The following is a 15,717-nucleotide window of genomic DNA, read 5'->3' on the forward strand; positions in this document are numbered from 1 at the left end:
CAGAGCTGTGTAATATTTAACTGCTCCAGTGCTGCATGTCTCTTCTGTTTTTCCTAGCAGCTGCATGCGCCATGCTGCATACCTCCAGCTCCTGAACATGTCGTGCATTCGGAGCCAGAGGTATGCAGCATAAAGCATGTGGCTGTCAGGAAGATCAGAGGAGACCCAAAGGAGCACTGGAGCAGATAGATATTGAACTTCTCCACTACAGTACTCTGCAGAAGGGAGGAGCAGGCCCCCCATAGTTACACCACTTAGTTTTAGACTGTTCAGTAACAGTTAAATCGTTAATAAACAATTTGGCCCTCAACTTAGAAAATGTTTTAAGTTTTGGCCCCTTACATGATTGAGTTTGACACCCCTGTTCTAGGCAGATTAACCTATGCATGACTCACAAAACAGGTGGACATGTTAAAAGCAACAGTTTAGGAAGAGAAAACGGCAATTGTGAATGAAAACAATGGCAATAGTCACAAGCTTTATGCAACAAATGTGAAAAATGTAAAAAAAATAAGTGAAATGCACAAAAGGAAGCAACAAACTAAGGCCTCTTTTATACAAAAGGCTGACAGCAGCACACACAACTAATAGTCAGCTGCTCCTATTTCTGTGCAGGGTGTATGCAACCAGCTGCAAGCATCTAGTGCTTACGATGACCACTACATGTGCAACTGAACCGCCTTTAGCCAGTCCTGGATGCTACATTGGGTTGTTTTTTTTTAATGGCTGAAAGAGCCATTTAACATACAGAGCATGTTATACATGGGTTACTCTGTCTAGATTGATTTCATAGGGTGGGGTATGGCTGTCAATGAAATGTTTGTATTTGTGTTTTTTCACTAGCACAGGTTGGCTGTGATTAAAGCACCTGAAGTGAGAGAGATGCGGAGGCTGCCATATTTATTTCCTTTCCTTTACAATTTCAGTTGCTTGGGAGCCATGCTGATATTTCATGCTGAGCCACACACCTGATACAAGCAGGTGGCAAATCCAGTCAAACTTCAATCACAGCGCCTGATCTGCATGCTTGATCATGGTCTGTGGCTATAAGTATGTGAGGTAGAGGATCAGTAGGACAGCCTAGCAGTTTGCATTGTTTAAAACAATATAAATATGACATCCTCCATATCCCCTCTCACTTCAGTTGTTTTTTTAAAGCAGTAGTATCAGCCATACTATGCCAGGGGAAAAAAAAACACATATATAAGTAGATAAATACTTGATCTAGTTACATAACACATGTATTGTACTGTCCACGTTTTTGATTTCAGAAAATGTTATATAGTAAATGAAGAGAATTCTGTTCCTGGTGGGAACCATGTCTTTTGCCCATAGTTTAGGCTAAATCCTGATTTCATTTCTGCCCTTTACCTTTTGTTCTTTTCTCCTACAATCGCTGAGTCACCTCAGCCTTGCTTGTAAACTCAAGTGAGCAGGGGATCGTGATTCAGATAAACAGCTAGGCAGGGAAATAAATGGAAGAGGAGGAATATATTATAGACAAAAACCCCTAGCATGCAACTGTTTGGCACTGACTACTAAAGGGCCAATGCTCCTTAAGTATGTGATAACTCCAAATCATAACAGCAGAAAAAGTTTTGAATGCAGGATTAGCATCTTTATCACTTAATACACTCAGACCAGTTGCTGTTGAAATTTGATTTTTACAGTGACAATCCCGCTTTAAGTCCTGTTGGTTTGAAACATGCCAGCTCCTGTGGTGTTGATCATGTTTTTTGTTGTTTGTTTTCTCCTGCTTGGGGATCAGAATAAAGTTTATTTCTTTTTGCAGAGTGGGTGCGGAACTTTATTCAATTCATTTAGAAATAAGTGCACATATTGAAGGTGGAGGCAGAACGGAAAGGTCTTTGTGAGTGGCAGATCTTGAATTGTATCATAGCTACATTTGTCTAGATTAATTATTGTGGTTGTTTTTCTGTACTTCACAGTTCTCAAACAGAGGACCCTCCATTCCTGGTTAGGACATAAAGGACGACGAACAGAAGAGCATAAAAGGTAATTATTTTTCAATCTACTATATAATCATATATTAATTTTTAGATTATTACACTTAATTGTACACAAATTGGCAGGAGGTGCCCCAAAAGTGAATGTCTTACATCAGTCTGAAGTTACAGATATTAATTTTATTTTGATTGACACCAGAAAATACGACGCGTTTCACGGCATCTTCCTGCTTATTCAGGTCTACAGTACATTGTCTTAATGCAGCTGCACGCACAGACTTGATGTGCCTATGCATAAGACACTGTTCTATAGACCTGAAGAAGTGGGCAGGTCCCGTGAAATGCATCATCCTTTCTGGCGTCAATCAAAATAAAAATAATTTCTATACTTTCAATCTGAATTGATTGCATGTAACATTTGGGGTGCCTCCTCTCAACTTGTGTACAGTTTAGGGGCTGGTTCACACTGTAAGAGTTTTTTTAAAAGCTAGTGATTTGAAAAGCTCTTGCTAATGCAATGCTATGGGGTAGTTTTACAAAATCACATCACTCCAGTGAGAACACACATATGATTACATTAGCAAGAGCTTTTAAAATCACAAAGCGTTTAGAAAAGCTCTTGTGATGTGAACTAGCCCTTACCCTTCCCTTGTAAGTAGTATTTGTTTCATTTATTATCCCATTGCCTGAAAATACTACACAATTTGGTGCTCCTGGAGTTCTCTGGTTTTTGGGGTTTTTTTTGTGAGTCACCTGAATTTCATCCAACAGATACCCTTCCCTTGATTGGTTCAGTTTCGAGTCAGAGACAATTTGCATGGAAACAGAATTCAAGATCATCTGTAAGAAGCTTGCCATACTTTGTCTGGCATCGTGCTGCTTTCTGCATTGCGGGACAGCAAGTAAATATGTAACTAGATGAAATTACTTTCAGTGGTCCTCTGCAGACACGTTCAGTTTCCATTTTCCATTTGCGTATAAGCTGAGGAACCCCTTTTTCCTTCAGAAACCAGAAAAAGTTATTGACTTGCCTATAAGCTCCCTCCCAGTATAACCCCCTCCACAGTAGCCAGATGTGCCCCCAGTACTAGTTATCACACCTCCCCATAGCCAATTTCCAGACAGGAATAATCCTTGATCATTGCACAAATGACACAATGCTGCACGATCGACTTCACAAGCCAGAAGACACAGGTAGTCTTGAGCAGAGCATTCTGCACACCATGTTGTAGGGGATGGGGGGCAAGGACACAGCAGGGAGCCAGCTGACAAGAGCAGGATCACTAGCGCAAGATCCTTACGCTCCTCTGCCTGTAACGAAACCTACTTCGCTATCGTTCTACTCCACTGACTCGCATTTAAGCCAGGGGGTAACTTTTCAGCACATTTTTTTTTTGTGCTGAAAAATTAGGCTTATACATGAGTATATAAGGTATTTCTTACAATATGCTAATCAGATCACTCTGTTCACAGTAGATAAACTGCTAGTATTGTTCATTGACCGATTTAAAAAAAACTTTCACAAATATAAAATGATAAATTAAACACAAATCAGGGTGACCAGTAGGTGTTCTTCAGGTTATATAGTCTGCTGTATGTCATTCTGGACCCTGGACAGAAGCTGATCAAATCTGAAACAAAACACAAATCCATGACAAATAGAACAGTAGAGGCAGGAAGAAAAGAAAAAAAAATACTTAACACCCTCACAGACCTGCAATGCATGAAGAACTTCTCGAGTGCCTCTGGAGTTCCTGGCCTCATAAACTGTGCTCTTTATGCCAATTTCTGTGGCAATGGGTGGACTTGCCACACCCTGTAGGTAGGCGTGGTCTGCTGATCTTCATGGTATAAAAAGAATAAGGGATACCAACTCTAGACATTATTTGAACAAACTAGTATCCATGTAAAAAAAAAAAAAAAATGCCACAAAAATGAAAACCGTTCAGAGAAAAATTCTACCAGAACTTTTTGCACAACTGGTATTTGTATATCACTTGTCTACACAAAGAGGGAACATTTAACACCCAGACTCCTCCCAAGATAATAGTAAATACAGAACTATACTGTGAAAAACTTTGGAGGAAGTTTCATTTAAAAAAATAACTCCAACTGAACTGTTAGGGCTTGTTCACACTATTATGATTATTATTATTTAGTATTGATATATTGCCTACATCTTCCACAGTGCTGTACAGAGTATATTGTCTTGTCACTTAACTGTCCTCAGAGGGGCTCACAATCTAATCTCTACCATAGTCATGTGTCTGTATATGTATCATAGTATGTGGCCAATGTCTTTATAGTGTGTTAGGGTGAAGCCATCTAACTTACTTACTTACTGAATGTTTTTTGGATGTGGGGGGGGAAACCATAGTGCCCAGAGGAAGCCCATGCAGACACTGGGAGAACAAACTCATTCCTTACAGATAGTGCTCTGGCTGGGAGCCCTGCAAGGCGAGAGAGCTAACCAATACACCACTATGCTGCCTGTACCACTGTGTCAGCTTTAATGCAATCTGCAACAACATATGAAAATCCATACACTTTGATATTTGTATTAACATCTGTGTTGTGCATTGTGTGTGTATTCCTTATGGAAGATTTGGCAGAAGGATGATCTGGTTGCCCTAAAGCCATGTGACTTAATATATGCAGTGGCTGGATAGTGTAGTGGTTAATGGCTCTGCCTCTGACACTGGTGACCTGGTTTCGGCTCTTCCTGTTCAGTAAGCCAGCACCTAGGATCCTTGGGCAAGACTCTCTAACACTGCTACTGCCTATAGAGCGCACCCTAGAGGCTGCAGCTCTGGTGCTTTGAGTCTGCCAGGAGTAAAGTGCAATATAAATGTTCTGTGTCTTATAGAGTAGACAGAGAAACCATCCATTTATGTGCAAAAAGAGGTTCAATCTTGAGTATAAGTAGTTTCAAAAACAAAATCAAATCCAAAAAGTTTCAGTAAAAAAAAATGTAATTTTTCTCTTTCTGCCAGGTCACAATTTCCACACCGTTCAGCTTTTTGGAAGAAAACATGCACATTTTCACATCCTTGTTTCCAGAGCATGCAAACATTTGCATATGAATGAAAATTTTAATGCGAATAAATAAACATGCTGTAAAACGGAACCCTGCCTTAGAACAGCTGGACAAGCCTGACTTGTCTATACTGTTTCCGGCTATTTTTCCCTGGATGAGTCCATACCGCCAGGGAGGTTGAAAGGCCATCTCAAGATATAGGTGTGCTTTATATCTTCTAATGGTTCAGAAATTTGGAATAAAATGTTACTTTTTGTGTTAAATAAAACTTCTGCATCTAATAATCCTTGCCCTAAAAATGTATTTATGTGAACCGAAACGGAGGAATTGAGGGAGCTAGTACCATGCTCTGCGTTTGAGGCTGCTGCTGCTTGGATTGCATACTCCTGCTGTTCATAATAGCAGGCACAGGCTGAGCCTCTCTACACTCTAGTCTGTGGGGCTAGAAATGAACAGGTTTTTGGGTGCTGATCAGGTATATTAATTTATGTGAAATCTGTTAATCCAAGAATTCCTGAACCGTTAAACTGCATATATCAAAAAAGTGTGCTGCAGTGATTTTAGCGCCGGGGATAACCTCTAGTAGAATATTGGTAAATTATCAATATTCTCCTGTTGGGCTCTACCTAACTCTAATTCTGTAAGGTTTACCAATATTTTTTTTGCTGTTGCCTAGCCTAACCATATTCTCACTTGAACCCTCCCTCTTACCATGCCTAACCTACCCACTGCGCCACAATCTCTGCAGATATAAGTGACACCTTTTGTTGCTTAAAACTCCCCCCAGCATTTGCACCACCTAATTATAATCATCGGGCACTGCCAATGCTCACAATACCCCTTGAGAGCTAATAAAACAGCAGTTAACATTGCAGTCTATGCAGCGCCCATTTTACTGGACGACTGTTGGTGCCAAAGTTGCCTGTTTCGGTTAAAACCATCTCTGCCAGTAAGTGGACAGGATTAGGAAAATGCTTGTGCCTGGAGCGGAGCTTCTTCATTATGTATGTCTGCTTTCTTTATATCTAAAGTTGGCTGTAAATAGAGGATGAGCATCTCGTAAAAACTTTTTACTTAAAAAAAAAAAAAAAAGTTGAATAAATGATTGGATGACATGGACAAATGTTCAGTGTTTGACATTACCGATAACCACAACACATTTTCATACTTACTAGATTCCTCTGGCCAGCATTGAATAGTGGATGGAGCTGCTTATTAGCCAAATAATATGCACGCGATGGAATGATTACTCATTTAGGGAGAATTCTTTACACTTTAATTTTAGTGTGTGTGTGTGTGTGTGTGTGTGTGTGTGTGTGTGTGTGTGTGTGTGTAACCATGGGTCATCTTGGGTAGGAAACTTAGGTCCCATAGTCTCCAGTATCCTGTTATACTATTTGTATCTCTTCGTAAAAAGCTTTGACAAAAAAACCTTGTTGTGCTGAAATACCAGACTTATGTGGCACTCTGAATGTGTTACAGAATAATGGCAAAAATGAAGCAATACTATTAAACTAAAATAACAAATCAGTTAACCCCTCAAATATTATATACCTCAACTAATTGTCGCAGTATTTAGTGCTTGTCTGGCATGATATAGAATATCTAAATCATGAACACTACAAATGACACAAGCCAACGCTGATGACATTTATCTGTACATTTACTATGGGTGCTACATGTGCACCATCTGATGTTTGCACTTAGAAGTGTGGGAAGAAAAATAAACGTTTCTAGATCTAGCAATTGTAAAACTGAGAAATGGGATTGAAATAAGACCCTTAGCCTACAGCCTGGCATTTGCAACAAACTAGATGACTTAGGGCTGGTTCACACGGACGTCTGTCCCGCATTTACCACCGGGGTCCGGGATTCGCTGTTAAAGGGAGCATTAACTTAGAGGTATATGGATGTTTCCTTTTAAACAATAGCAGTTGCTCGGCAGCCCTGCTGATCTCTTTGGCTTCAGTAGTGGCTAAATCACACACCTGAAACAAGCATGCAGCTAATCCAGTCTGACTTCAGTCAGAGCACATAATCTGCATGCTTGTTGAGGGGCTGTGGCTAAAAGTATTAGAGACAGGATCAGCAGGGGAGTCAGGCAACTGGTATTATTGTAAAAGGAAAAATCCATATCCTTCTCAGTTTAGGTTCCCTTCAAACGCTCCCATTCATGTGAATGGAAGTGTTTGTACTGGGGTTTTACTGGTGTTTGCATGAACGCGACGTTCTGATTCCGATTTTCCCCTTTTGAGGTGCTATTTCTAGTGTCCAGGGTTGTTTAACCACTGGGGACAAAAAAACGTAGATTGCGACGGGAAGCCACTAAGAGCTGTCGAAAGCACAAACACCACACCATCGAAGGAGACGCCCAGTGCAGTCCATGTGAACCAGCCCTTAAAGTGGGAGTTAGTCTTTCATAACATTGTATACTTGTTTCCCTACATTGTATTACCCATAGAGTTATCCTTACCCCATTTTTTTTACAAAGTTATGTCATCTGTAAAACTCACAAGTCCTCCAGCACAGAATGTCAGAGGGGCTGGGAACGGTCACTGCAGGAATAAATTATGCTAAATTCATTCAGAGATCTTTTAGAGTGAGGAAAACATTCTACTTCATGTTTACAGTCACACTGAATCCTGCAAAAGAGAAATAACTTTTTTGCATTGTAATCAACTGCAATTAGTACAAAGACAATTGAGGAAGCATGTAACTGATTAGCTTTTGAGCAAAATGGAATGGAACTGTACACCTTTAATGTGTGAACCAAGCCATAGAAAACTAATACAACACTAACAGGATAGGACTGGAACAGAAATGTACAGATTTATGTATGAACCAAGCCATACAAGACTGATGCAAACTGAGAAAAAAGTGACTGGACAGAACTGGAACGAAACTGTACACCTTTTATACATGAACCCAGCCTATCGCTGTATGCTGAAAAACTGATGCGTTTTAACTCATTACTTGTTTGGAGCAGTGCACTATTGTATCAGCTTTCAGTTAAAGTGTGTAGATATGAACTGACCCATAGGGAAAACACTACCTTCACCTGCTTATCATTTTTCCATTCAATTATAACTGACAGATACTGATTCAGTCTGAAAGGACTTGAGGACCAGAGATTTATACCCCCCTACTGACCAGGCCATTTTTTACAATTCGGCACTTCACAACTTTAACAGTTTATTGCTCTGTCATACAACTTAGCACCCAGCATCGCTGACCGACAGGCTAAGCTCCCGTCAAATCATGCTCCTTGCGAGATTACTCCATATGGCAGCATGGAAGAACAACAGAGCCACTGGGTGGCGGTCGCAGGGTGGTTAATCTTTTCAATAAATATACAGTTAATAATTGTTTATGGAAGCTCTTAAAGAGACACTGAAGCGAGAATAAATCTCGCTTCAGTGCTTATATTCAGCAGGGGCATGTGTGCCCCTGCTAAAACGCCGCTATCCCGCGGCTAAACGGGGTCCCTTACCTCCCAAATCCCCTCCATGGTGGCCGGGGATCTCTTCCTGATTGAGGCAGGGCTAATGGCCGCAGCCCTGCCTCACGCGTGTCTGTCAGTGCGTATCTCCGCCTCTCCCTCGCCCCTCTGTCTTCCTTCGCTGAGAGGGGCGGGGGAGAGGTGGCGATGCGCCGCTGATAGACGGCGCTTAGAGGCAGGGCTGCAGCCGTTAGCCCTGCCTCAACAGCAGCAAAATCTACGACCAAGTTGGTCGTAGATTTTGCAGGGGTGGATTTGGGGGTGAAGGGACCCCCGTTTAGCCGCGGGATAGCGGCGTTTTAGCAGGGGCACACATGCCCCACACGAGATTTATACTCGCTGCAGTGTCTCTTTAAGGGTGTGCTAAACTGTTAGAGCAGAGCTGACATTTTGACTATACTTACACTTCCAAGATTGAGCATGTGTGCCCTCTAAAGGTCCCCATTAACAGTACAATGTTTTTCACCAAATACGATCTTTGGACGAATGCGATCTTTGGATTTTTACGAACGAAAATTAGCAGTTTATGAATGCAATAAATAAGGAATGATTCGTTGGTTGATTGCTAAATAGGATAAAATCGATCCGAAAGTCGGATTTTATGATCTGTTTGAAGAAAGAATCGTTCAGTAAATGGCGATTTAGTTACGATCCTTCAAACCGCATCAAAAGATCGCATTTAGAGAAAAATTGTACCGTTAATGGGCACCTTTAGAATAATGTCCACTGGTGTATAGTCTATTCGGATGCCAAGAATTGGCTGAATTTATGCGACACATTTATATATGGACAGCATGTACTATTGTTCAAACCGCCTGCCTCCCCCAAGTGCTGTAATAACAGCGCAGGAGATTTGGGCACAGCTGGCGCCACCATAGACCGTAATAGGAATTACGGCTATAGCAGTGCACAGTGAGTAATTTCTGTGCCGTCAGAAGACGGAGCGGAAGTTACTTTTAAAACACTGTAATTCAACCTCCAGCAATAGTTAGAAGCCGAATTTACATCATTCCCCATTATCCACATGGACCTAGAGGGGGAATAGTATTTAACGCCGCCGGAATCTTGTGCAGCAGCAGGGTAAGCCATCCCGGCGGCGAGATCACAGGCATGCGCCTCCCCTTACCAGCAGCAAGTGCAACTTACTAGCAGCACGTGCAACTGTTTGATATACAGCCTGTCGTGTTGCCTATCTGTAGATCTGGATTACAGAAGCTGCTCATAGTACCAGTGCACACCAAAACCCTCTAGCACAGGGGTCTCAAACTCGCGGCCCGGGGGCCATTTGCATCCCTCGATACAATATTTTGTGGCCCTCGCCGGCAAAAGCTTCCTTATAGTTCGCTTCAGTGCTCCCAAGTAATCCGCTGCATCCCCGCCGCTAAACAAGGGCTGCAGAACCCCCAAATCGCCCGAGGGGCAATCCGCCGGCATTTCCTGGAAGGGGCAGAGCTTTCAGCTTCAGCTCTGCCCCTCCTGACGTCAATCGCCGCACGGATCACCGCTTCTCCCCGCCCCTCTATGAGAAGATCAGAGTTTTTCTTAGTCACTGTGCTGGGTTTGGATTCTAGAATACTCAACCCTATACCTAACAACATCCCTGTAGTAAATACTTTGTGGCAACAGACTACCCTCAATGTTCTGGTATATTTGTGTTCTTCTGTTAAATTTCTATTCTACTTACATACTGTCCAGTGCATGTGACCTAGATCCAGTTCTGATATTTGATTATGTTCTCTTTGCTTTATTGTTTCAATGTTGTTATATGATGAATAATTTGTTCAACATTAAACAAAAATGTGTAAGACACCCCAGCCATGTGAAAATGTTGCTGGCGCTGCTGGGTAAAGTCATTTATTGTTTTATCGTCATGCAGGTGTCATAGTAAAAATACCAATCACCATATATGTATGAAGATGAGTTCAGATGAAAAGGGTGAAGTCCATCTGCAAAGCAACATGAGCAAAGAAAAGCAAGCTTTGGAGAGTGTTACCTCGGTAGGTACAGAAAATAAGACTGAAGATCACAATTTAAACAGTGCTGAAATTGACAATAAATATGAATCTTCATCAGATAATGATGTAATCTGTCTAGACAACGAAAGTAATATAACAATGACCAGATCACCTCCAGATCAACCCCTTACGAGCAATCCCACATCTCCAAATTCTGAAGTGTCAGATAACAGCCAGATAGACTGTGTACCAGAGAGTCCCCTCTCAGACCAGTGTGGTATAGACTCAGGAGCAAGTGTACAAGACACCGAGGCTTATGAATTTGAAGATTTACCATTTTCAGAAGATCAGGAAAGTGAATCTGAGACCTCCACAGAAGGGGACAAGAAGAGCAGTCGTGGTCCTAAGGTTGAACATGAGCATTCACCTTTAACAGAAGATGACCAAGAAAAAGCCAAGACCGTTCTGAAGTCTGAAATTAAACATGACTCTAGAGCTAGAGAACACACTAGTGAACACAAGGAGCGTAAAGCAAAGGACAGTGAAAGACAGAGAGTTGCCAAAATATCTGATCATCTCTTTCCTGGGAAAGAAGGGGAAACAAGGTAGCGTGTTTGTGTTTAATTCTCATCAGCATGCAAGCATGAGCATGTAATAGATTTGCAACAAGTGTAGGTATTATGATTGTGGTTTTATGATATGCCAATGATTTAACTCTGGTCAGAAACCTTGTCTTAATTAAAGAGGCCTATAAAAGTGTTGCTGAAATATTACAGTTATCTCTTTGGCAGTTGTTTGCTGGCTTTCCTTTGTCTTGCCTCTGAACGTGTGAATGTTGATTGTAACAATTAATTTTTTTAGGAGAATCTTATCATTGACCACAGCTCTGTAGTGAAAACTTGCTGCTAGTGGAATGTGTGGGTAGTGGTTGTATTATGCAAGTAACTGATCAATTTAGTAATGGTTTATAACACTTTCCATTTAGCCCCGCTGACTTTATGCAGGTTTTTCCAAGTGTTTGGCCATAGGTCCTTTAGAACTAGATATCATTTGATCTACATTTTAAATGAATCCATGAGCAAACATAATTACTGTAGTTTTGTTTAACCTACTGGTTTATTGGAATTTGTGTATTGGAATCTGTATGTTTGAAATTATGTATACATTGGCAAATGGACAGTTTTTAAGGCCAATGTGAACCGGGCCTTAGCCATTTGTTAGTACTTGATGTGCAGTTCTGTGTTGTATTATGGTGCCACTGTTTGGTGGCAGGATTTGAAGCTTAAGCACAGTTTTGTCACAGGTCCTTCTCGGCATGGTACAAAACTTTCATTTAATACTGATACTGACCGACAATAGGTCTTACTGATACCATTTCTATGTGCCCAATTGTGACCTTTAACCAACTCACTAACTATCCTTGCCCATAACCAATCCTAGATGCCCTACTATTGCAGAAATACTATTGAACACAAGTGTCGCACAAAACATTTTTCCTTCGTTTGAGAAGTATTGGGGGCATGGATTGTCCATGGCAAGTTTCAACTACTTTGGGATAGTCTTGATTGTTCATGAAAAAAAATCACTGAGAATTAAGGCAAAGGTGTTGTTCTAGAAACTATGCATATGGATGTTTCTTTCCTCCGAGACTTAGCACAGTTTGTTAAAGATTAATGACTAGAAAAGAAGACCCATAAAGAATAGCACCAATCAAGAGTATAGTTTCAAAAATATGTATACACATTTTTATTGTATACATATTTCCATTGAAAAGTGGGGCGAAGCCCATGGAACTAGTGGGACTGTCTTGAGGGGATCCCAGTCACTCCTTTGCTGCGCTGCCCATATCTGCTCTTACACGCTCTTTATTTCTCTATGCAGTTTATCTATACAGGCTGCTCCTAGGTTTATTTGAAAGTGTAATATGCAGTTTGCCACATTTTTTTTTTTTTTTTTTTTTTTTTTTTTTTTTTTACAGGATTGTGTTTTTTCTTTGCACTATAGCACTTTATTCATGGTTTATTTTATGGATATTGTCATAGCTACACTAAATATATATTTTTGAAGGGTATATGTTTATCACTTGTTATAGCACTTTACTGAACCCGAGTTCATCCACCTGTGAGTTCCTTATTGGAACCCATTAGGTTGGTTATTCTATATTGGCTTCTCCTATATACAACTTTGTTATTGGGTGTACTTATGATATGTTGTTTGCAATATTTATCATATTCATTTGCATGAGCATGATTGTTAGCAGCAAAGTGATTTAGGACGACAGGGTCTGTTTTACATAGTTACATAGTTATTTTGGTTGAAAAAAGACATACGTCCATCGAGTTCAACCAGTACAAAGTACAACTCCAGCCTGTTTCCTCACATATCCATGTTGATCCAGAGGAAGGCGAAAAAAACCCTTACAAGGCATGGTCCAATTAGCCCCAAAAGAGAAAAATTCCTTTCCGACTCCAGATGGCAATCAGATAAAATCCCTGGATCAACATCATTAGGCATTACCTAGTAATTGTAGCCATGGATGTCTTTCAACGCAAGGAAAGCATCTAAGCCCCCTTTAAAGAGACTCTGAAGCAAGAATAAATCTCGCTTCAGAGCTCCGTGTTAGCAGGGGCATGTGTGCCCCTGCTAAAACGCAGCTATCCCGCGACTAAACGGGGGTCCCTTCAACCCCAAACCCACCCCCGCCGCAAGACTTGGTCACAAGTTGGTCGTAAAATTTTCTCTTCCTGGAGGCAGGGCTAATGGCTGCAGCCCTGCCTCCAGTCGCGTCTATTAGACGCGCATCGCCGCCTCTCCCCCGCCCCCCCGCCCCTCTCAGTGAAGGAAGACTGAGAGGGGCGGGGGAGAGGCGGAGTTACGCGGCTGACAGACGCGCGTGGGGCAGGGCTGCGGCGGTTAGCCCTACCCCAACCAGGAAGCGCTCCCCTGCTGTACGGAGGGGATTTGGGGGTGAAGGGACCCCCGTTAAGCCGCGGGATAGCGGCGTTTTAGCAGGGGCACACATGCCCCTGCTAACTATGAGGTCTGAAGCGAGATTTATTCTCGCTTCAGACTCTCTTTAAATGTAGGTATAGAGTTTGCCATAACGACTTCCTGTGGCAATGCATTCCACATCTTAATCACTCTACTGTAAAGAACCCTTTCCTAAATAAATGGCTAAAACGTTTTTCTTCCATGCACAGATCATGTCCTCTAGTCTATTGAGAAGGCCTAGGGACAAAAAGCTCATCCACCAAGCTATTATATTGCCCTCTGATGCATTTATACATGTTAATTAGATCTCCTCTAAGGCGTCTTTTCTCTAGACTAAATAAACCCAGTTTATCTAACCTTTCTTGATAAGCGAGACCTTCCATCCCACGTATCAATTTTGTTACTCGTCTCTGCACCTGCTCTAAAACTGCAATATCTTTTTTGTAATGTGGTGCCCAGAACTGAATTCCATATTCCAGATGTGGCCTTACTAGGGAGTTAAACAGGGGCAATATTATGCTAGCATCTCGAGTTTTTATTTCCCTTTTAATGCATCCCAAAATTTTGTTAGCTTTAGCTGCAGCGGCTTGGCATTGTGTACGATTATTTAACTTGTTGTCGATGAGTACTCCTAAATCCTTCTCCAAGTTTGATGTCTCCAACTGTATCCCATTTATTTTGTATGGTGCTAGACCATTGGTACGACCAAAATGCATGACTTTACATTTGTCAACATTGAATTTTATCTGCCATTTATGTGCCCATATAGCCATCCTATCCAGATCCTGTTGCAATATGTGCCTATCTTCCTGAGTTGATGATTCTGCACAATTTTGTATCATCTGCAAAAATAGCAACATTGCTCACTACTGCATCTACTAGGTCATTAATAAATAAATTGAAGAGCACTGGACCCAGTACAGACCCCTGTGGGACCCCACTGCTAACAGTCTCCCATTTTGAGTACGATCCATTGACCACAACTCTTTGTTTTCTGTCCATTAGCCAGTTCCCTATCCATGCACACAGACTCTTCCCCAGTTCTTGCATCCTCAACTTTTGCACCAGACTTTTGTGGGGAACAGTGTCGAAGGCCTTTGCAAAGTCCAAGTATATCACATCTACAGCATTCCCAATATCCATATTAGCATTCACTACCTCATAAAAGCCGAGCATGTTAGTCAAACAGGACCTGTCTTTAGTAAACCCATGTTGATGCTGAGAAATAAGATTATTTTCTACTATGAAGTCATGTATAGTATCTCTTAGTAACCCCTCAAATAGTTTGCATACAACTGATGTTAAGCTTACAGGTCTATAATTTCCTGGATCTGATTTTTTGCCCTTCTTAAATAGTGGGAAAACGTGGGCTGTACGCCAATCCACTGGGACTCTGCCAGTTGAAAGAGAGTCACAAAAGATAAGATAAAGGGGTTTATCTATAACTGAACTTAATTCCCTTAGGACCCGAGGATGCATGCCATCTGGGCCAGGTGCCTTGTCTATTTTTAATTTATTTAGTTTTTCCTTCACTTCTTCCTGCTTTTAATTTTGGACTACCAAAGGTGTCATATTAAATTTTTGTAATAAAGACAATGGTATTCATATTTTTGAAACTATCCTCTTGAGTGGTGCTGTTCTTTAAGGGTCTTCCTTCCTAGTTCCTAACTTATGGTTTTGGACTCTAGCACGCTCAAATTGCAGGTGTTGCAGACATTTCCTTTTGGTTACAGTTTGTTAAAGAGCTCAAGGAGGAAAATAGCAAAGTCAGACGCCAGCTTTATAGTCTTTGAAGAAGGTAAAAGAAAACCCGCCAATATACTGGTGTTCATTTTAATAATTCAGTGGCCCTCTTGGAGAAATTTGCCAGTGTCGCCCCAGATTCTCATTCCTCACTCAAATCAAGCTGATGCATATTGATCAGGTGATTAGCATTCGCCACAGTTTTTCTGCAACTTTCCAACTTTGCTCTCAAATCGATAGCTATAATTAAAAACAGGTCGTGGGAAAATTGTTTTAACCTTTATTGAACTAAGTGGCATAACGGTAGCCATTCTGCAGAGTAGCTCAGTGGATCTGTTTAATATTTACTTGCTCCAGTGCTGCTTCAGGTCTTCTCTAACTTCCTGCCAGCCACACACACACTCTATGCTGCATTCTTCTGGCTCCTGAGGCACATCATGTGATCAAGAGAAGAAGGTATGCAAGCACAGAACATGCAACTGCCAGGAAGAACCAAACATGCACAATGCATCGCTGGAGCAGGTA

General features: G+C 41.4%; 1 protein-coding gene across 5 annotated transcripts in view; it reads left to right on the forward strand.

Annotated features, from left to right (window-relative positions):
• Nucleotides 1-15,717, forward strand: part of LOC137536576 (poly(ADP-ribose) glycohydrolase-like) — a 205,517-nt gene that overhangs the window by 11,601 nt on the left and 178,199 nt on the right. For 2 of the 5 annotated variants that reach the window (XM_068258822.1, XM_068258823.1), the window contains one exon: nucleotides 1,950-2,016. In XM_068258822.1, coding sequence (XP_068114923.1) covers nucleotides 1,950-2,016 — 67 coding nt within the window. Of the gene's footprint in view, nucleotides 1-1,949; nucleotides 2,017-10,379; nucleotides 11,064-15,717 lie in introns of those variants that run through there. The other 3 variants (XM_068258820.1, XM_068258819.1, XM_068258821.1) reach the window with 3 other exon arrangements.

Source organism: Hyperolius riggenbachi, chromosome 10, assembly GCF_040937935.1.
Source record: "Hyperolius riggenbachi isolate aHypRig1 chromosome 10, aHypRig1.pri, whole genome shotgun sequence".
NCBI lineage: Eukaryota > Metazoa > Chordata > Amphibia > Anura > Hyperoliidae > Hyperolius > Hyperolius riggenbachi.